Here is a 24,180-nt window from a genome sequence, read left to right as displayed (position 1 = left end):
GATGTTAGGAAAAATTCTAATCTTTTTACCAAGAAATACAGAATCCAGATTCCGAAACTATGAGAGCATCACAGAGTGAATATCAACATCAGCTACAAAAGAGACTACAAGAGTGGTACAGTCAATATCTATAGTTGACGACTTTCAAAAATTCAATCAAATTAGGTGAGCCTCCCTGACCACACGCCCCAGAACCAGGGCAGTGAGATAAAGCAGAAAGAAAGGAATTTTTATTTATTGATGGAAGCTTATCCTGAGGGAACTTCAAAACCTCCAGGAAATATCTTTTCAAGGTCATCAAAGGAAGCACTCCTATGAGTTTAGGAAAATTCAAGAACCGTAAGTTCAACCTATGTGAGGAGTTTTCCAAAAACTTTACACGGCAAGACATAAAAACTCACTCCTGAATCATAGTGGCTTGAAAGCTTGAATTTTTTCCACATATCTTGATGATGACTCAATTTGCAACCTAGTCTAGACTCATGATTCGATGCTTAAGTATCCACTTTAGATAGAACAGAATTCATCTTAGAAGTGGAACAGTTAGAATTTTAGCAAATTGCTCCAAAACTTCCCAAACAGAGTCAAGAGTTACTACCACAGGCTTTTGGGGGGGGGGGGGTTTTCAGCTTGGTTACAAACTCATCTGGCACAAAATCAGCAGAGAATCTAGAGGCAGTCAATGAGGAAGAAACACGAATTTGAGGAAATTTCAAACAAGAAGAAGTAGCCACCTCTCCGTTATGATCTGCCTACAGACTGGTGGGATCCAACCCAACCAAGCTGGTAAGGTGCAGGAGCACAGGGACTTCCTCAGCTCCCTCCCGCACTAGCACTGGAAACTCGTCATCCTCCAGCACCAGCACCACTTCCTCGGAAGTGTTGATCTTCTGAACCGGCAGTAGACTTTGCTCCCTTGGGCTGAGGGAAGCCTCCTCCTCTAGCCAAAGCACTGCTCCCCCAGTGATGACTACAATGGAGACCTCCTTGGAACAACCAGGCATGGCAAACATGAAGGAGATGGTAGATTGCTGGCCTGAAAGATGAGTAGACTTGGCAGGGAAAGTCCTCACTTTTCCTTTTCTCTTAGGAGCCATATTCAATAAGCAAAATGAAACACAAAGGGCAGCCAGCACTTCAGTTTAAGCTTGAGCAGCCATCTTGCTTCGCTACCGCTGTTATTCATTTTGATGACCTCAAGATTCAAATTTCCATCAAAGTTCAAAACCTTGGGGTATTCCTAGATCCAGCACTATACATATAAACTCATGTTAAATTTGTAGTACAAAGTTCATTTGTAAAGTTATGCTTAGTACACCATCTAAAGCCTCTAATCGATCCTAATGATTTCCATATGGTCGTTCCATCACTAATACTTACTGGACTAGACTATTTCAACTCCCTTTACACCAGACTACCATCAAGTATACTAAAACTGCTTCAAATCATTCAGAATGCAGCTGCCCAAGTATTAACGGCACCTTGCTTATGAGAGCATATCACTCCAATATTCACACTGGCTTCCAATGCACTCCCATATTAGCTATAACTTGGCAATTATTATTCACAATCTTCTGAATAATCAACATGGATTCATTCTACTTTATATACTCCATATTCTCCGTTCCTCTAACCAAGGTCTCTTAGAATTCCCCTCCATGAAAGCCGCACCTCTGAATGAAACACAAAAGAGATCTTCTCCACCACAGGCTCTGTGGTGTGGAACACTCTGCCAGCAACCATATGTAACTTAAAAGATCCAAAAGCATTTAAAAAGGTTTTAAAGATGCTCTTATTCAAGGAAGCATTCAAATCATCTGCCTAAAATTAGTCTTCCCTGAGCCCATGGTTTGTTTTGTTTTTGTCTTCCTGCAGCATCTTGTATAATTGCATATTTATTTGTGGTTTTCTTCTTTCATGTTCCATTTTTATATTATGCATGTTGTTACACACCGCCCCAAACTTTGGAAGGTGCAGGGAAGAAGTACCGTATTTTAAATAAATAAATCTCAGCTAACTCATGTGTCCAAACGATGTTACCTTCACTTATATTCTGCCTATATCACAATACCACAACTGACTCAGAAGGGTGAGGTTACCCCCTACTGAGGCACAGAGGGTACCTGGAAGTTCTCCCACCTAAGTGCTGGTAGGTTTGAGCTTTATTTAGGTTTTGAGGTCTCAAAGGATCAGATCCCTAAGTGGAACAGAAGGCTGCGAAAAGTGCTCCAGGTAAAGATGTCTTTAAAAATAGTGCAATGCCTGTCGGCATAGTAAAATGGATTTATTAGGAAAAGCAAAGCTCTCCAAATGGGAAAATAAAATATTGAAGTATCTTTAGTCTATAAAAGCATAAAGTTTTAATGCAACCATTCTGTGTTCAAATTACTACATGCAAATGCTCCAAGATAATTTGTCTATCATTCCAAAGTGCACAATTGTACTGTATTTTCAGACAGGTGTAGAGGCCCTATGATTGTAGCTTTCAGTTCAATTTTGCTTACTATAGCAGATCAATATTTCTGAGTCACCACAAGAGTACCAGTTCAGTATGTTTTCAGGAGCCTAGACTAACAGGCTCTTAGCAGATTAAACAAGATCTCACAGATTAAACAAGAATGTGTAATCCCTCTTATCTTTAATAGATATGCTAGGTAGATATACGTGTTGCATAACTTGGATTAATAACCCAAATTTAAGTCTTGAGGGAATTTTGAGTAAAAATGAAACCTGGCATAGAGCTTTTTATCTAAAAAATATTTTTAAGACTGCTGATTCCAATGAAAGCCAGAATGCTAGAGAGGACGTGCTTTGAAGTAGTTTTCTCCCTGTGATTTTGCTTGATTAATAAAGCAATATTATTCTGGATTGGAGTCTGGTATATTTCGTTTGTGAGCCAGAGGAATTAATCATATCACAGGATAACTTGCAGACTTGGTAATATAAAGTGTAAATGTATTTTTTTTTTCAAACCATAATTTTTAAAAGCTAATGTTGCCTCCACGTGTTCCCCTACTTTACAGTATCCAATCCTACACATGCAGAAACACAATTTAATGTGCTTTTTTTTAAGCCAAAGTACCAACAGATGCCTAAATTGTGGTTCTTCAGTCAGTCAGAAACGTGATGCCAGGCTGGGTAAATTAGAAGAGGGGGTGCCGTTTCAGAACACAATGCAGGGTACACAGGGGGTGGGCAGAGGGCTGACCGCTGTGGTGTAACCTGTCAATAACTTTAGCACACAAAAATACAATTTTCATAAGCAGGTATATTTCAAACTTCAGTTTACAGAATTCCATAAAGAAAGAATTAAGTCAATTCAGTTGAAAAAAAAATGATTACATTTTGGATACTGGAATTATATGATCCAGTTATGAAGTGGAGCTGTGAAGATTCTTTAATTTCTTACCATCCATGCAGTGACAAAGTCTCCCATCCATGTTCCCACTGCTGCTACCTTCATAAAGCTCTCATTCCTGATGCCCATGTACGCTGAGATAATGTATGTGCTGTGGAAAAAATGCAATGTCTTATGCATTCATTTAATTCTATAAAATATACTCCAGCATGCTGCAATATAAACAGTGGTATTTCTTCCTTAAACACAATTGAGACTTAAAGATTACAGAATACTAATCAGAATATGAATCTATCTACAGCATTCAGTTTATACCAGATTATTCTAATTACACTTTGACACTAGGGAATGCAATGTTATATGTAACCAAAAAGTTGTGCATGGCTGAAATAAAACCAATATGCATTGTGCAATATTTCAAAGGTATATACAACAAGCAGTGAAAACCTGTTAAATAAAAAATGTTATTGCCAAGTCATTAATCCTTTGGACCTCTTAGAGCAACCATGTTTGGGAAATGCCGTAAGTGGAGGAGTTAATGGTTAGAGCAGCAGGCTGCGAACCAGGGTGCAAATCGCACTGCTGTTCTTTGTGACCTTGGGCAAGTCACTTCACTCTGCATTGCCTCAGGTACAAACTTAGGAGGCTTTTTACCAAAGGTTTTCTCCCATTTTGTATCTATGGAGAAAAATTATCCGTCTAAATGGCTAATTTGGCAATTTCAGACACTTATCCGTCTAAATTATAGCTGGATAACTACTTATCCAGCCACAATCCAGCTGGATATAAAATGGGTGTGGTCAGATAACTAGCTACATACCCGGACATCTTCAGAGATAAATGGGTAAGTACCGCACCTTAAGAAAAAAAAAAAAAGACCAAATCGCAGGACTCTCGGCCTGATGTCCTCCTCATCCCCGTCTCAAACCCCCCTCCCCTTCTGCTCTCCTGGAAAGCTGGCACCTAAAAAAAAATAATTTAAACTTAAGAAAGAAGATAGCCACCGTCCGGAGACTCCCCCCTCCCTATCAGCTATAAAATATGGAACTTGCCCAGTCTGCCTCCTCCCTCAGCCAAACCCCCCCCCCAACCCAGGTTCATACCCTTCCACCCACCCATTCTGTTCAAAGTTGCCCCCTGTCTTGTCCGTGCTGGGATCGCTGTGTTCTGTGGTCCCTACCGCTTCCAGTATTACTTAAGTAATAACGCTAGAAACATACTCTTTAGTGAAAAGTGTGCTTCCAGTGTTATTACCTAAGTAATGCTGGACGAGGACGAGGCTGCAGAACACAGTGATCCAGGCAAGCATAAAGCGGGAGACAATTTTGAAAGAAACAGGCGGGAGGGAAAGGTGTCAACCTGGGGTAGGAAAGGGGGCACAACGTCACGTGATTCCCGGCAAGTTCGCGCCGGACGGCTCGTTCGGCGCGAACAAGCCGGGAATCACGTGACGCCGACGTCACGTGATTCCCGGCAAGTTCGCGCCGGACGGCTCGTTCGGCCCAAAAAGAACTTTTGGCCAGCTTGAGGGGGTCAGGAGGCCCCCCCAAGCTGGCCAAAAGTTCTTTTTGGGCCGAACGAGCCGTCCGGCGCGAACGAGCCGGGAATCACGTGACGCCGCGTCACTCGACGTGCCACCGACGTCACATGCTTCTCGCCAAGGATTGCAGAAATGACGTCCTCACTCCTCGCTCGATCACCAGGGAGTTGTGGTAAGTCTGGGGGGGGGATTAAGGAGGGTGAGGGGGTTTAATTTTTTTTTTTGCACATATGTACATATACCCTACTCATTGGATTTTTTTTATGTCCATATTGGCCGCAAGTGGGACCCCCTTTCGGACATAAAAAATATGAACATAAAATTTTGCTCTGCACATCCCTATTGCAAACCCCCTGGGGATAGGGAATTACTACAATACCTGAATGTAATCCGCTTTGAAGTGTCTGAAAAGCAGAATATAAATCAAATAAATACAAAAAATAAGAATTTACAAGGCATGGGGATTAACTGGTTCATGCAGTATATGCGAGCTTACAGTTGGACTCAGTGAATGTGAGGTAGTTGATTGATATAAAAACAAAAAAAACTTAAGAATTGCCATGCTGGGTCAGACCAAGGGCCATCGAGCCCAGTATCCTTTCTCTGACAGTCCTATTAAGTAGATCTATTTCCTATTACTCACTCCCAGGGATAATGATGGCTTTCCCTAGTTTACATAGCTAAATGTTTAGGGACCTTTTCCTCTGGGAACCTGTGCAAATCTTTTTTAAACCACAGTATAGGGCCGATGTAGAACAGTGCGCTCAGCCGAGCGTACTGCTTAACCCGTGGTTGAGTGCGCGTCCAAAGCCCCTGATGCTATAAGGAGACCAGCGCATCCAAAACGCTCGGCCAACCCCTCTGGGCGAAACTAATAGTGCTAATCACATGCAAATGCATGTTGATGCATTTGCATGTGTGTGAGAGATGGAGGAAGAATGTCTGTGTATGAGAGAGGTACAGAGAAAATGTGTGATTGTGTGTGTGTGTGTCTCTCTCTCACAAACACATGCTCCCTCTGTCTCTCACCAAGCATATATGTGTGTGTATGAGAGAGAAGGAGCATATTTTGTGTGTGTGTGTGTGTGTGTGCGTGCATACGTGGCCCCCGTCTATAACAATCTTAGGATGACAGATATGGAGAGTGGGAGATTTTTAAAATCCTTTTTAGTTTTAATTATTGGGTGTTATATGATGTGTCTGCTGTTTTAAAATATTTTATAGATGTTTAGGACATTTAAAAATTATATATTGGGGGAGGGGGAGGGTGTGCCAAAGAAGTATTTGCCTCTGGGCATCGGTTTCCTTTGATTTTAGTGAAGGCTTGGGCAGTTTTCAGAGCAGCTGAGTGATGTCATAACACCTCATTCACCCCACTTTCATCTCAGCATCATGGCTCCTCCTGGACAATCACAAGGCTCACATACCTCATAAAGTGGCCTGAATTCTAGATCTTTGCTCTCCAAGTCACCCTACCCTCTTTTTATGCAATGCTTCAGACACAAGATGCAGGAATAGGGGGGTAACTATGCTGCAAGCCTGATTGGTTACCCATAGCCATGGTCCTTTTAAATTGGGTAGATTATGCACATTTTCATGTTTTTTCTTTTTTTTTTCTTTTTTTTTTTTTTTAAATCATGCAGCCAACGGAGTTATATTTCACCTTCTCTTAAAGATCGCCTCTAAAACATCCACATGCTTTTCATGGAAAAAGTCTGAACCAATTTTGTGGGTGCCTCACATGTCGAGCTGAACATGAAGTGGTGCCTAGAAAAGATACGGTCGGAAATTCTTTTATCCTTTAGGAAAAAAATGTGTTCCCAAACAGGGTGGTGAGATGAATGAAATGGCTCTCTCAGGGGAAGGAGTGAAGGCAAATACAATAACAGAATTTAAAAAAATGGGATAAGCACAGAGGATCTTTCATAGGAAAAAAAAGTGAAGGGAAAATCAAAGATCAATTATAACCTCTGGCACTACAAAAGGAAGGAAACCAGGCAGATTAAATTTGCCTTACCATTATCTGCCATCATATTCTATATTTATTTGCTTATATTTCTTCCCTCTTATCTTTCTTTGTGCTTTACATTGTCCCCATGAGCTTCTACCGTCTCAGTCATCTTCAGGTTCCCTTGAAAATATAAATCCTCCACTCTGCCAGGGCCATCAACCCAGCCCTACAGTTGATATATGGTAATTACATGCAAAACTATAAACCTGGATGGGAGCGCATGCTTTATTCAAGGCTAAAGTGAAGGCTAATCCAGAAAGATCTGCTGCTCTTTGGATAATTTGTATGGATAAGAGCAGTGGTTCTCAACCTTTTTTTGGCCGGGACACACCTCACAGATGGTTCTCACATGCGTGACACACTGAGCATGTGACCGTCACGGGGCTAAATGTAAACATGCACTCTGCATCCACAGGAATCCCCTCAACCCCCCGCAATGAGTGCAGAGCAGATCTAGGGCATTACCCTGTACAACTCGCCATACAAAAAAAGATATTCTGGTTCTGATGACATCTCAGTAAAGCAAAACAAACTCCCTTTACTACCAGGCACAATAGCCCTTCTTATGAAAAGACAGTAATTTACCACTAATGCATATCCTATTGAGAAAACACAACAAATAAGATTGATACAAAAGCCTACATGCTAGTAAAATATCTCACCTCTGTCACACACCCAGAACTGACCTTCACCAAGTACAGAAAGACCACACATTATAAATATGGAGACAGAAACTGGAATGGAAAACCAAAAAAGCCACTCTGCATGCAGTGCAAACCTAGAGAAATGGAAAGAGAAATATAGCACCTAACATAGTCCCAGGATCTGCAATAATGCACACAAACTAACCCGCACAAAGATACACCTGTATTATGGAACACACACAACAGTAACAACCCTATCTAAGGAATACAACTATTAAACCAGGCCCTAAACACTAATACATTTCCTATTGGGAAAACAGAATAAGCCAAGCTGCTATAGCGCCCCACACAGAAATAATTGTAAAGCTTTACTAAAAATGTTACAAAACAGCTGCTGAACAGAATATCCAACAATTAAAAACTCATAAAAATTATTAAAACATGTCCAAATATCAATAAAATATTTCAAAACAGCAGACATCGCATAATACCCAATAATTAAAATGGCAATCAAGAAAAATAAATTTAAAAAGCCACCTTTTCTTACCCTCTCCAGCAACTCTCCTACTCCTTTCCCTTCCAGGCCAATAGCACTCACAGGAAGCAGCAAGGGCTGCTGAAGCTCTGTCCTCACAGTCCTCTTCCTTAGCGCCCACAACCAGTCACTCACACACACATAAATCCAATTAGACCCCACGAACAGTCTCGGTCTCTCTCACCTCCCTGACCAGTCTCTCTCTCAATCACACTCATGGTCTCTTATATACAAGCTCTCAATCACACACAAATGCGCTCACACCCACACCAGCTCTCACCCAGGCTTCCATTCACACCCACACACACCAGCTCTCACCCAAGCACCCATTCACACCCACACACACCAGCTCTCACCCAAGCACCCATTCACACACAGACACCCCAGCTCTCACCCAGGCACCCATTCACACACAGACACCCCAGCTCTCACCCAGGCACTCATTCACACACAGACACCCCAGCTCTCACCCAGGCACCCATTCACACCAGTTCTCACCCAGGCTTCCATTCACACCAGCTCTCAACCAGGCACCCATTCACACACAGACACACCAGCTCTCACCCAGGCACTCATCCACACACACAGACGCACCCGCTCTCACCCAGGCACTCATTCACACACACAGACGCACCCGCTCTCACCCAGGCACTCATTCACGCACACAGACGCACCCGCTCTCACCCAGGCACTCATCCACGCACACAGACGCACCCGCTCTCACCCAGGCACTCATCCACGCACACAGACGCACCCGCTCTCACCCAGGCACTCATTCACGCACACAGACGCACCCGCTCTCACCCAGGCACTCATCCACGCACACAGACGCACCCGCTCTCACCCAGGCACTCATCCACGCACACAGACGCACCCGCTCTCACCCAGGCACTCATCCACGCACACAGACGCACCCGCTCTCACCCAGGCACTCATTCACGCACACAGACGCACCCGCTCTCACCCAGGCACTCATCCACGCACACAGACGCACCCGCTCTCACCCAGGCACTCATTCACGCACACAGACGCACCAGCTCTCACCCAGGCACTCATTCACGCACACAGACGCACCCGCTCTCACCCAGGCACTCATCCACTCACACAGACGCACCCGCTCTCACCCAGGCACTCATCCACGCACACAGACGCACCCGCTCTCACCCAGGCACTCATTCACGCACACAGACGCACCCGCTCTCACCCAGGCACTCATTCACGCACACAGACGCACCCGCTCTCACCCAGGCACTCATCCACGCACACAGACGCACCCGCTCTCACCAAAAACTTCTTCTTCCTTCGCTGCAGGGATGGGCTCCAGTTCTGCCGCGGCTTTACTCCGGCGGGCCTTCTTTTTTCGCCACCGCGGGAATGGGCTCCCGTGGTGGCCTCGGTCGGGTTTCCTCTTCGCCGCCACAGGCTGTGGCGGCCTTGCTTTGTCGGGGTCAGGTCTCCTCTTCGCCGCCATGGGAATGGGCTCCCATGGCGGCTTTGCTTCGTCGGGGGTCGGGTTTCCTCTTCACTGCGCGATCTTGCTTCGTCAGAGTTCAAAATTCCTCCCTGCCTGCCTCACCGGCCAATCAAAGGCTTCCTCCCTTCTTCCTACTCCCACTGGTAGGGAGGAGGCTTCCGATTGGCCTGCGCGGGAGCAGGCAGAATGAAGGAGGCTTCCCATTGTGTAATGGGGGTAGGAAGAACAAAGGCTTCCAATTGGCCCGCGTGTGCTGGAAAAAGGCAAAAGGAAAGTAGAACGGGGTAGTGGGACACCGGGAGACGCGACACACCTGGCGGTGTTTGGCGACACACTAGTGTGTCGCGACACACCGGTTGAGAAGCGCTGGATAAGAGTATAGAAACTGATCCTGTTATTATGGCTGGTTATGAAAATCCCTCAACAAGAAATAATAATAGTACTAAGAGTAAAAAATGTTGCTAAACTCAGGATGTCAGATCATATTTCTACTCGTTAGCAATTCATTTTATTTCCTATGGTATGTCAGACACTTTAAACCTTTTGTTGAGTTCCATGATTCAGAAACACTGGTTCATTCACTTGTTTTATCTAGGTTAGGCTACTGCAATGAATCATTGCAAGGACTGCCAGTGGGAACAATATCTTGGTTACAACTTATTCACAACGCTGTGGCAAACTTAATTTGGGGATTGTGAAAGTATGACCATGTTTCCCCTGCACACAGTTTTAACGCACAACGAACTTATTATATCAGCCATACAGGAAGGGAGTGAGAGGGCGGTTACTGCCACTGTGCTGCACTGCCCGCCCCTGCACCAATAGCAGCAACTTGGACCAGGGGATGGGAAGAGCAGCACAGTGGCAACAGCATCATTGGGTGATAAGAATGTGAGGACACTATTATTATTATTATTATTATTATTAATCAAAAATTGTATTATTAACTCCCGATGCAGAAGGGTAATGGCATGCTAACGCATCAGGAGTTTAAAAAAGCACATTAACTAAAAATTGTGTGTTACAAAATTCTTAGTGCACATATGATGTATGCACAGAAAATATGTTTCCACAAAGAAAACATGGTTTATGGGCACAAATCATGTTTTCTTTGCATATATTATTTTTCTTCACAAAAGAGAATTTACAACAGCATTTACACAGAGATATAATATGATGGCAGACTAAGGCCCAGTGGTCCATCTATTTTGCCCAGCAACTTGTTCAGTGTAGTAACTGCCACTCCCTGCAGATTACCCCCATGCCTTCTGTTAACAGTAGTAACTGCTGTTCCATGCAGGTTACCCCCATGCCTTCTGTTAAGAGTAGTAATTGCCGCTCTGTGCAGGTTACCCCCATGCCTTCTGTTAAGAGTAGTAATTGCCGTTCCATGCAGGTTACCCCCATGCCTTCTGTTAAGAGTAGTAATTGCCGCTCCGTGCAGGTTAACCCCATGCCTTCTGTTAAGAGTAGAAATTGCCGCTCTGTGCAGGTTATCTCCCAGATCTTCTGCAAAGAGTAGCAACTGCCTTTTTGTGCAGATTACCTCCATGCTTTCTATTAAAGGAAGTAACTGCCTCTCAGTACCTCAGTACAGATTACCTCCATGTCTTCTGTTAAGGGAAGTAACTGCTGCTTCAAGCAGGTTACCCCCCCCCCCCCCCCCCCTTGCCTTCTGTTAAAGGATATAACTGCCTCTCAATGCAGCTTACACCCCCCATACCTTCTATTAAGGGTAGTAACTGCCATTATGTGTAGGTTATCCTCATGCAGAAATGTTACACCACAAGTTAATAAACCATTTTCTTCATTTCCATTCTCTAGTCATTAGGGATCCTCTGTGTTTATCACATTCCTTTTAATTCCATTAGTGTTCGTGTCTTCAATACCTCTCCCAGGAGGACATTCCATGCATCCATTACCCTTTCCATGAAGAAATATTTCCTGACATTGCTCCTGAGTGTATCCCCTTGGAGTTTCAAATCATGACCCCTGGTTGTACATCTTTCCGTCGGAAAAGGTTTTATTCTTTTGCATCAATTATATCTTTAAGGTATTTAATAGTATCACATGTCCTCTGTCTCTCCTTTCTTCCAAATTTAGGTCCTCCAGCCTCATCTCATAAGTCTTTTGGTGTAGACCCCACATCGTTTTGGTTGACTTTCTCTGAACTGCTTCTATCCTATCTCTATTCCTTTTGAGATATGATCTCCAGAACTGAACACAGAGGCATTATCACTTCTTTTTTCCAGCTGGTTATGCCACTCACTATGCAGCCCAGCAGGTTTCTAGCCTTAGCCATCACCATGCCACATTAATTCACTGCCTTCAGATTGTCAGATACTATCACCTCGAGGTCTCTTTCCCAGTCTGTGAATATCAGTCTTTTGCTCCCCCATTATGTGCCCCTCCTTTGGATTATTGCACCCCAAATGCATGACTCTGCACTTTTCGGCATTGAATCCCTCCTGCCAAACCTTTGACCACTCTAGGTTTTCTTAGATCACTTTTCATTTCCTCTACACCTTAAGGGGTGTCCACTCTGTTGAAGATCTTAATGTCATCCTCAAAAAGGCAAACTTTACTTTCTAATCCCTCCACAAACTCGTTTACAAAAATGTTGAACAGAACAGATCCCAGATCCCAGAACAGATCCCAGAAACGACCCCACTCATCACTGACTATTTATCATTACACACTGTCACTGGTCAATCAACTAATTTGCAATCCATTCCACCACCTTAGGGCCCACTTCTAGGTTTATCATTTTGCTCATGAGCCTCCTATGCAGGACTGTATCCTGCATAGGAGGCTCATGAAATACAAGAAAACCATAGGAAGTGCTTTTCCTTGATCTAATTCATTAGTCACCCAATAAAAAAATCAATTAGGTTTGCTTGACGTGACTTTCCTCTGGTAAAACTATGTTGCCCTGGATCCTGCAACCTACTAGATTGTAGATAGTTCATTATCCTTTCCTTCAGCAGTGTCTACAATAAGTTTCCCACTACCAAGGTAAAGCTAATCGGCCTGAACTTTTCATCCTCCTCTCTGCTACCACCTTTGTGCAACGGGACCATAACTGCCCTTCTCTAATCTTTCTGCCCCACTCCCATTCTCCAAGAATCTATTGAGCAGATCTTTCTGCAGACCCATAGGCTGTTCACAACATTCTGTGAATTCATTTCATTTCTGGGGTTTGTTTTACTGTGAATTTCTAGACTTTAAGCATTTCTACAAGAAGAACACGGGGGGAGGGGATGCATTGGCCCCCGAGAGCCAGAGACCTTCGGTACTCCTCTGCCAGTCAGTCACTTTAGAGCCCATACCTAGAGTGCTCAGTATGATTATAATTTATCTATGAGGAACTACATCAAAGGTCTTGCTGAAATCCAAGTACACTACATCTAGCATTCTAGCCTGGTCTAATTTTCTGGTTACCTAGTCAAATAAATTGATTAGATTTGTCTGACAAGACTTACCTCTGGTAAAAATGATACTGCCTCGGAAACTATACTCAATTTGACTTCAGAAACTGCAATGTCCTCTGTTTTAGCAGCAATTCCATTAATTTATTCACCACAGAAGTCAGACTAGCTGGGCTGTATTTTGCAGACTCCTTACTTCTACTTTTGTTGAAGAGGTACCATCTCTGCCTGTCTCCAGGCCTTTGAAACCATTCCTAACTCTAAAGAAGCATTAAAAAGGTCAGACAGTAATTTCCAGAACTTATATATAGAAACATAGAAACATAGAAATGACGGCAGAAGAAGACCAAATGGCCCATCCAGTCTGCCCAGCAAGCTTCCCTCATTTCTTCTCCCATACTTATCTGTTTCTCTTAGCTCTTGGTTCTAATTCCCTTCCACCCCCGCCATTAATGTAGAGAGCGGTGGAGGAGCTGCATCCAAGTGAAATATCTAGCTTGATTAGTTAGAGGTAGTAGGAGTAGTAACCGCCGCAATAAGCAAGCTACACCCATGCTTATTTGTTTTTACCCAGATTATGTTATACAGCCCTTATTGGTTGTTTATCTTCTCCCCTGCTGTTGAAGCAGAGAGCTATGCTGGATATGCATCGAAAGTGAAGTATCAGGCACATTTGGTTTGGGGTAGTAACCGCCGTGACAAGCCAGCTACTCCCCGCTTTGTGAGTGTGAATCCTTTTTTCTTCTCCCCTTCCTGAACTTCCTGAAGTTCCCTTAATTCCCTCGGATGTATCCTGTTCGGCCCCTTTGTTTTATCTACTTTTTGCTTTGCGAGCTATTCGCTAACGCAGTCTTCTGAAAATTGTTTGAAGTCTAACTCTCTTCCATTCCTATTTGTGCAATCACTCTCTCTCTCTCCCCCACATGTAATCTCTCTCTTTCCTACTTGCAATCATTCCCTCTCTCTCCCACATACAATCACACTTTTTCTCTCTCCACGGGCAATCAAATGCTCTCTCTCTCTCCCCCTGATGCAATCACACTCTCTCGCTCACATGTAATCACACACTCTCTCTCCCCCCATGAAATCACACTTTCTTTCCCTCTCATGCACTCACACTCTCTCCTTCCCTCCCACATGCAATCTTTCTCTCACCCTCATGCAATCATATGCTCTCTCTCTCATTCTCTCCCACAGGCAATCACACACTCTCTCTACCTCCCACAAGCAATCACACTCTCTCTCTCCCTCCCACATGCAATCACACACTCATATGCAATCACACACACACTCTCTCTTTCCCACATACAAACACACTATCTCTCTGACATGCATTAACACACAAGTGCTTGCTCTCTCTCTCCCTTTCCCACAAATAATCACACACACACACACACACACAAGCTAACATACACTCAGTGCATGGGCCTCTTTTCAGTTGCCAGCAGGATGGCGTCTGCTGACAGCTGCTGGTTCCTCCATCTCTCTTCAGCGACCACGGACATGACCTGCCAGACTTCTTAATCTTCACCCATCAGGGGATCTTCTGGCAGCCACCAGATCTTCCCTTTCTCTCTTCCTTGACAGCCTCTCATATCATCGAGAGTGCGGCAGTAGGAGTCGCGTTTAAGGAAACTTCATCTCCTGCTGCTGCGGGGCCAGTCTCGCAATAAGAGACATGAACCTGGCCCCTCGTCAGCAGGAGATGACATTTTATTAAATGTGACTCCTGCTGATGGGGTGAGGGTGGACTATACCTTAACTTGGAGCTGCATGCACACATTGGTGGCAGCAGCAGCTACTTAGCTGCTATTCAGTGCCATGCGACTGCTCCCGTGCCAGTAAAAATGGGTTTGGGTGTCACTTATGGTGTGGACTCAGAAGTAATCTAACAAAATATATCTTTACAGAAAGAGTGGTGGACACACAAAACAGCCTTCCTGTAGAGGTGGTGGAGACAAGAACAGTATCATAACTGAAAAAATAATGGGACATGTACAGAGGATCGCTGAGGGAAAGGAGGGGACCTTAAAGCTGAGCAGGAAATGTAGCTGGGCAGACTGGATGGGCCATATGGTTTTTATCTGTTATCATGTTCAATGTTTCTATTCTATTCTTAGGCTTTTATTATATCACCTTTTATCCCTGCAAGTTAACTAAAGCGGTTTGCATCATTTAAGATAGAATACATCAATACAGCACACTATAACTTATAAAAAAAAACCTAATTTAAAAATCCCTAATGCAGTCCTACCCATTTCTCACTCTCACCAGGTTAGTGACAAGACAACACTCCCTTCTAATTTACAATGCATTAAATCTAAACAAGCAGCATATAAAATACAAAGTGTAAAATATTAATACAACACAATAAATAACAGTATCCCCTATAAAGAACATATAGTTTTGCTAAAGTCATTTTCCAGTCCTAAGAGGCCCAGATTAAAATATGTCTAAAAATACACAATGGGAACATCCACCTGTGAAGGATTTTTTTTCCCCCAATAAATTAGATTATTACCACTAAATCTAGGAGCAAATGCTTAACATGTGGCATTTAAATGCAAGCCTTGTAATAACTAGCTGTTCTGAACATTCATTGTGCTTTTTCCATCACTTAGTAAAGTCAGGGATTACTGAGAAAAGCAGAGTATTTTGACATCTGCATGTTCGAGATGGCAAATTACAAACTTTAACATGAGAAGCAAGAACTGAAGCAATCCCTAAGTGCCTGCCCGCTTTAGTGGTTTTAAAGATTCTCCTGTAGGGATGGTTCAATCATGCTGATGTGCAGCTGGGTAACTTCCTTGCTTTCCTTTTAACTGTGACCTCCTTTGCCAAAGTTTTGATTATAATGAAATGTTTTGCTTTTTTAAAGTCCTACATGTCAAGCATTTGTATCACTAGGAATCTATACAAAAAAAAAATCTTTAAACATGTAACTATTTAAAGCTGTTTTGTACAAGTTTCTAATAATAAATCATACAATAAACTCACTCTAATAAATTATTTTACAACTGCATAAGTATACTAATATCATAAAGAATTCTATAATGCCTTGAAGCATTCCAACATCAAATTATGGCTGGTCATATTCATTACACTGCAATGGTAAATGATATAAGCAGGCAAAACTAAGTATTAGGTTGGGGAATTTTAAAATTTTTTCCAAAACCCAAACTCAACTGCCCAGTGATTTGAGGCTGAACAACAAATATCTTAATGGCTGGCTAGGTTTGAATGGGGTTGCCGACTGGTTCCCTCCAGTCCTGATTTTACCCCATTGCATGCATGGACATATAGTTATGATTTTCCCATTAATTTCCCTAAGAAAAAACTATGCATACGTTGTGGAAAAGACAAGACTGGATTAGTCTGTTTATTATGACATGGACCCAGTTGGGTCATTCCATATCAAGTGGACCAGGTGTCTATGCTCAACTTCCACCAAATCAGACCAAATTTTGCATGGATGTTCTCCAGGGTCTCAACAAAACTGTACTATATTTTTTCACCTGGATCTCCATTGGTTGGAGAGCTAGAGGCAGTACTAAGTACCATGCTCCACGCAACCTAAAATGGCCATTTTGTCCGGCTGCAGCAGCCAGACAACACCTCTCAGGGGCTTGAAATTTAGTGGATTAGTACAACCCCTGGTGGTAAATCCCAGTGCAAAGTTTGGAACATAACGTGAGATTGCCTCCTTCTTTATGGGCCAGCAAAATATATGAAAAATGTTACATACTTTGATTCAGGCCCTGACTGGACCAGTAGTCATGGCCCATAGCATATATGTATAACATTTGTACTAAAAGACTTTACAGGCAACTGGAAGCAAAGATATCATTACATAAAGAAATGTCACTTTTTTGCAAATTTTTGCCAATTTTGCGGTGCAAATATCTCTACCATGGAGTTTTTAATTCTTTTCTTTTGTATGTCATTTGAAAGAGCATCTTTATTTATTTCTACAAAACTCACCCTGTTTCATTTCTAAACCGTTCTTGCTTTGGTCAGAATTAAGGCCCCAATGATATGCATTATTTGCATGCGTGGGCATGCTATGTTAAATAGAGGCATCTTTGGTGCCCTGCTGTATAACACACAAATGAGCTAGAGATGTAAAAATTCTACAGTGCGGCGAAGCTCGTTGTGCTTACCATGCTTATAGCTTGTGACACATCTTGCTTCAACATACTTTTATAAATGACCCCGCAAAATGGACATTTTATTGTGCTGTGTTATTTACTATTTGCAAGCCTGAACATGCAAAAGTATCACCTTCACAAGGAACTATGTTAATGTCATATTAACAGTGTGTTGTGTTAGAGATTTTAAAAACATGCCCTGGCCTGTTACACCATTGTGCTCTTTGGGGTAGATTTTATAAAGTTGCATGCAGGCGTCCATATGCACGCGCTACCCGGCGCTTGCACATGGATGCCTGATTTTATAACATGCACGCGCACAAGCACGCATGTTATAAAATCGGGGGTTGGCGTATACAATTGTGCACCCTGTGCACGCCGATGCCCAGCGGCCTTCCCCAGTTCCCAACCCCCTACCTTAACCTCCCTTCCCCTTCCCCTAACCAACCCGCCCCCTATAAATTATTTTACCTGCCTAGGGGCAGGCGCAGGTTGCATGCGCCGGCACCCGACCGGCATGCATTCCTCTGACACAGCGGCAAATGGCCGCTGTGCTGGAGGCCTCTGGCCCCGCCCCTTTCCCGAAGCCCTGGGACTCAGACACGTCCCGAGACTTTATGCGCGTCACCGGGCCTTTGTAAAATAGGCCCGGCACACGTAGGGCTTTTAAAATCTACCCCTTTGTGTGCCTTGTATCAATTTTTTCTTTGTGTCAAAGGAGGACATTGAAGCAATCAGACCTGTTCAGGCTGAGAGGTTTAGCAAAGGTCATGCAGATGCTGGCACAAGGGAAAATCAACAATTCAAGCCCATTGATGCAACTAAAATTTACATTAGCAAAATTTTGAATCACATCATCTCATTTATTGCAAGTGCTCTTGAACTTGAACATGAATATTTTCATGCCCTTCAGCTTCCAACTTAGCTTGCATCTATGATAAATTCTGGTGGATTGGCCATATAAGCAAAGTCTCAACTGAAGAACGTGATGTCTTGGTCAATTTCTTGCACCCCCAGCAGCTATGATTAAAAGACACTGGCATATATTGTCTCTTCATGAAATATTTAAAGAACCTCCACTCATTGCCACTTCTAGAAGAATAAACATTCGAGACAAATTAGTGCACGCACAATTGTTAGCTACATCTAGGGCCATAGAAGAGCCAGGCCATTTTGAATGTGGACAGTGTATGAGCACACAATAACAGGGAGAGTGTGGCAGGTACCGAGCACCGGATATAAAATTATTATAAAAAGGGCCACAAATTGCCTTTCCTCTAATGTTGTTTATGCTGTTATCGGCCCTTGCCCTAAAATTTATGTTGGGCGTGCCACCCGTTCAGTAAAGGTGAGACTTACAGAGCACAAATCGAGTTTCAAAACATCGAAAGCAAAGGCAACAATGGAACAACATCTTAAGGATGCCAATCACAGCTTCAAACAATTAAAATGAACAATTATTGAACAAATACAGTGTTCCTTACATGGAGACAACATAGTGGCCCGACTGGACCATCGGGAGGCTTTTCGGATTTACACATTAAAAACATCAGCCACAAGTGGGATGAATGAAGAATTAAATTGGTCTTTACTATTATAATCTATTATATCTATTTGTGCGTTTAGCGGTTCCAGATTTAAAGCCGGTGAAGGATTGACAGGCAGTGGAAGTGTTTCATTGGTTCCAGATTCAAACGTGATTAGGAGAGGCTCATTGGTTGGAATAGGAGCTTCTGATCACGTATTTAAAGGAAGAGTGAGTGTCAGAAGATGGAGTATGGCAGCGCGAAAGATCTTACCTAGACACAGGCATGCAAGGAAACAACATATTCATCAAGACATTGATTTTCCAATATCCCCCTGAGGAAGGACTGCGAGTCTGAAACATGGCCACTTTGGGAGGAAAATATTTCATTTCAGTGTCTGACTGATTTAGTGTTGCAACTCACCGGTTGTTCATATTAACGAGAGCTGGGTATAGACTGTTCTTAACAGTTTTCATTTTGATTTACTAAAAATATTTTGCACTTAGAGCACTTTAATGATAAAAATCACTGAGTGGAAGGAGGTTGGCGGTTAATGATTACAATCACACATCGTATAACATTACTGTGGGGTAGTGCCAAATGTATGAAACCAACAGTCCCCTTCCTTAATAATTATGAATAACTAATTAAATTGCTCTTATAAAATTATGTATTGAAGTTATAAAAGGGTATGAGTTGACTCCGTCAACCATTTCAAAAAAATGTGTTTAGGTTTATGAAAGAGTTTTATTAAACTTAATAGATTAGGTGATTATATAATATTTGGCAATACTATTAAGATATCACCTGTTTGTGGTTTATATATTTTTTTGGTCTTTTTAACATAGAGCATTCATGCATGCAAATGATGCTTATCTTTGGGACTGTAATTCTGAACAAAGCAAGGCTGGGTCCAAGACAGAGTGACTTTTGTAGCAAAAAAGGCACTCTTTCAAACACATTAGAAAGAAAAAAAATAAAAACTCACAGTAGAGCTATTTGCACCCAAAAAATGGTAAAAACTTGCATAACAAGGTGACATCATGTCATTATGGAACCATATCTTTGCTTCCAGTTGGCTGTAAAGCCTCCTAGTGCAAATCCTAGATATATGCCATGGGCCATGACTACTGATCCAGTTATGGCCTGAATTAAAGTATACATCAGGAGCACTGAGGAGTCAAAGTAGGCCTTACATTTTTTTTCTCAAAAATTTCACTTATTTTGCTGGCAAATCAAAAGGGTGGCAAGCTCATGTTAGGTTCCAAACTTTGCAAAGAAACTTAGCACCAGAGAGGTTGTAATAATCCACAAAATTTCAGGACCCTACCATGGGTTGTTTGGCATGGATTACATTACTCTAAGAGTGACCTTCATTCAGCTGCCTCTAGCTCTTGAATCATAGATATCCATCTGAAATATTTTGCATCGTTTTGTTTGAGGCCTTAGCAAGCATTCATACAAAATTTTATTCAATTTGAAGGAGGTCAAATGTGGATGATTTTCTAAATTGGGCACTTGACATGGAATGTCCCAGTTGCAATTCCTGGTTTGGTTGAAATGCTATGAAAATCCATTCTCTCACTGTGATTCAGATACAGAAACATCTTTCCTCCCTAAACTTACTTCCCCCCTTCCACATTTTTCTATGTTGGTGGATAACACCATTATCTTCCCTGTCTCTGTTGCCTGCAACCTTGGGGATGGTCTCTACCTCCTCTTTCTCCTTCTTTGTGTACAACCAAAATACTGCTAGAACACAGTGAGACTGATTTTGAGTGGGCTGGTGAGCAGGAACACTACTCGGATAGCATTATCAGGATATTCAGCGGAACAAACCCAAATAAGTGTTCTGCTGAATACCTGAATAAAGTCATCTGGGGAAGTTTAGGACAGGTATTTTTCCAACCAGACACATTTGACTATCTTTGTCCAGGCAGCGCTGAATCTAAAGGGAACCTGTGCCCAGGAGTGACCCAAGCACCACTTCTTTGTGCAAGTAATGAGTAAGAGAAACAGTGTAGCTAGTGAGGGTGCACTGGGATGGGAGTGGGGAATATCAAATCTTGGTTTTTGTTTGGATAACTCCAAACGTTACCCGGACAAAACTTTTGAATATCAAAGGTATTGTTTCTTTCTCTATAACATCACCAAATTCTGACACTACTTTTCTAAATGCACTGCCAAGTCTCTTATTCACTCTCTCATCTCCTCCCACTTGAACTACTACAGTCTCATTTTCACAGGTTTCCTGCTGAATTGCCCTTGCTACACAGTCTCTCTAAAATTTAGCTGCACAACTGATATTCTTTCAGTGTCTTTATGACAAGGCTACCCCTCCTCTCACGGCACTGCATTTGCTCCTCATCTGCTTTCCTATTCTTTTCAAACAATTTCTTCACACCTACAAGTGCCTTCACTCTGCAGTTCCACACTTCCTCTCCTCTTTTATATTCCCCAACAATCCTGCTTATGATCTCCATTAATAAAGCAAGCTGCTCTTTTTATGACCCTTGAAGAACCAGGGCAAACTGGGGATAGAGCGTGCCCCCGAAGAACCTTTGTCAAGCGAAACATCTTGGGGTATATTATTTTCATACATGTATGAATGATGGTGGTGTGATGTTATCTACTGTGAGTATTTTGGATGTATGGTTGTAGGTGAATCTTTTAGGATAAAGGTGGTTGATGTATTTTATGGTGTGGGTTTGTATATTATATTGTGGTATTATGTTTGTATATTTTAATAAATATTTTTGCATTGTGTTTATATCATTTTTTTATGCATAGGTTGATATAACAAGTAGTGCAGCCTAATTTTTTTTTTTTTTTTATTTAAGCTGACTCCTTCCCATTACATTGTTCAGTTTTTCAGATCTAAACATAAATCTTTTCTTTTCACATTTTCTCCAAACTTCATGGTGTCATCTTAATCAATGACTGATTGAATCAACACTTGATTGGTTCGATGTCAAAAGAAAGGAGGAAGAGAGAAAGGCAAAATCTCTCTATGCCAGATTTTGACCACCTCTACAATGTCACATTTAAGGATAGTCTATACCAGATGTTCCCAAACCTGTCCCGGGGGACCCCCAACCAGTCAGGTTTTCAGTATATTCGCAATGAATATGCATGAGCTAAATTTATATGTTATGGAGGCACTGCATGCTAGGGGTGTGCATTCGGATTGACCGCATTAGTAAAACGCAACTCATATTTTTTTTTTACTTAAAAAATTGATTCGACATAAACGATCGGATTTCCCACATATCGAACATAGATATGTTCGATATGTGGGAAATCGCGATTGTTGAGCCAAAATAAAAATATAAACCCCCTCACCCTCCTTAATCCCCCCCCCCCGACTTACCACAACTCCCTGGTGATGGAGCGAGGAGTGAGGACGCCATTTCTGCAATCCTTGGCGAGAAGCATGTGACGTCGGCGGCACGTCGAGTGACGCCGGCGTCACGTGATTCCCGGCTCGTTCGCGCCGGACGGCTCGTTCGGCCCAAAAAGAACTTTTGGCCAGCTTGGGGGGGTCAGGAGGCCCCCCCAAGCTGGCCAAAAGTTCTTTTTGGGCCGAACGAGCCGTCCGGCGCGAACGAGCCGGGAATCACGTGGCGCTGCGTCACTCAGACGCGACGTCACGTGATTCCCGGCAAGTTCGCGCCGGACGGCTCGTTCGGCCCAAAAAGAACTTTTGGCCAGCTTGAGGGGGTCAGGAGGCCCCCCCCAAGCTGGCCAAAAGTTATTTTTGGGCCGAACGAGCCGTCCAGCGCGAACTTGCCGGGAATCACGTGACGTCGGCGTCACGTGATTCCCGGCTCATATTGGCCGCAAGTGGGACCCCCTTTCGGACATTGGCCGCAAGTGGGACCCCCTTTCGGACATAAAAAATATGAACATAAAATTTTGCTCTGCACATCCCTACTGCATGCAAATGTTTCTCATGCTTATTCATTATGGATGTCCTGAAAACCTGACTGGCTGGGGGTCCTCCAGAACAGGTTCGGGAACCTCTGTTCTATAACTTGTTTTGCATATTTCTTCATATTACATTTTGCTTTTCAGTAGAGTTGGATTTGTTTTACATCTTTCTTAGGTCTAAGATCTTCTGTGGCTTGCTATTATTTCAAAGTTTACATTACAATTGTTAGTCTCCTACCAAAAGAAAAAAAAAAAGTCAAACCACAACATCCCAGGAGTACAGTGCCTGTGGCTTTGAATGGTATGCCAATACCATTGCTAAGGTCTGTGAATAACCCGGAGTAATATCCCAGGAGTACAGTGCCTGTGGCTTTGAATGGTATGCCAATAACATTGCTACAGTCTGTGAATAACCCGGAGTAAAACCAGTGGGGTACATTTTAAAAAACAGTGCGCGCGCGTAATTTTGTTCGCACACCAGGTGCAAACAAAAGTACGCTGGATTTTATAAGATACGCGCTTAGCCGCACATATCTTATAAAATCCGGGGTCGGTGCACGCAAGGGGGTGCACCGCGCCAAGCCCTGCGCGGCTTGCCCGTTCCCCCTGAGGCCGCTCCGAAATCGGAGTGGCCTCGGAGGGAACTTTCCTTCCAACCCCCGCACCTTCCCCTCCCTTCCCCTACCTAACCCACCCCCCCCCCCCCGGCCCTATCTAAACCCCCCCCCCTTACTGTTATTGTAAAAGTTACGCCTGCAGGCTGGCTGATGGTGCGCCATCTCCCAACCCGGGGGCTGTTCCGGAGGCCTCGGCCGTGCCCCTGGAACGCCCCCGGGCCGGCACCACGCCCCCGACACGCCCCCCCGGAATGCCCCGAATGTCGCTCCGTCCACCCGACACGCCCCCCTAGCGAATCCCTGGGACTTATGCGCATCCCGGGGCTTGAGTGCGCCGCCGAGCCTATGCAAAATAGGCTCAGCGCGCGCAGGGGTGTTTTAAAAGGGTTACGTGCGTAACCCTTTTAAAATCTATCCCAGTGTGTGCAGTTAAGAGATGGGAAAGGGAAATCTGGATTTTTAACCCTCCTTTTAAAAGTAAGGCTCCAGGCAACTTGTAACGCTTTTAGAATTCAGCAACAATAATTCCCTTCCCCAAAGAGCTTACAATCTATGTGGGCAGCTGAGGCAGCAGAACAAAGTGACTTGCCTACGGTCACAAGGACTGTCAGTGGGAAAAGTGGATTTTAACTCTTGTTTACAACCCATTGCTCTAACCACTAGGTCACTCTTCCTCCTTTGATTTAAATCAGTGCCTCAACTAGAAAATGACCATTTCTAAACCTACTTCACCTTCAAACCTATTGGACTGGGTGGGAGAAAATACAATCTAATCCAAACTAGGTTGTTATTTTCAGTTTGAATTATTTCAAGATAATGATATCTTTTATTGGACCAATATAAAAATTATCCAAAAATAATGATGCATGTGAGTTTTCCAGATTAATATCATCCTGAAAACTCATATACATGTTTGAATAAACTTTATAGTCAATAGAAAAGGTCCCTATCTGCAAAAAAAAATAAAAA

At 43.1% G+C, this 24,180-nt stretch overlaps 1 protein-coding gene across 4 annotated transcripts in view; it reads right to left on the bottom strand.

The window, feature by feature from the left end:
* TMEM117 (transmembrane protein 117) overlaps positions 1 to 24,180 on the bottom strand; it is a 636,987-nt gene that overhangs the window by 269,604 nt on the left and 343,203 nt on the right. For all 4 annotated transcript variants that reach the window (XM_029616183.1, XM_029616185.1, XM_029616186.1 and 1 more), the window contains exon 4: positions 3,410 to 3,509. In XM_029616183.1, coding sequence (XP_029472043.1) covers positions 3,410 to 3,509 — 100 coding nt within the window. The remainder of the gene's footprint in view (positions 1 to 3,409; positions 3,510 to 24,180) is intronic.

This window comes from Rhinatrema bivittatum, chromosome 9 (genome assembly GCF_901001135.1).
Source record: "Rhinatrema bivittatum chromosome 9, aRhiBiv1.1, whole genome shotgun sequence".
Taxonomy (NCBI): Eukaryota; Metazoa; Chordata; class Amphibia; order Gymnophiona; family Rhinatrematidae; genus Rhinatrema; species Rhinatrema bivittatum.
This window is presented reverse-complemented; position numbering and strand designations above follow the sequence as displayed.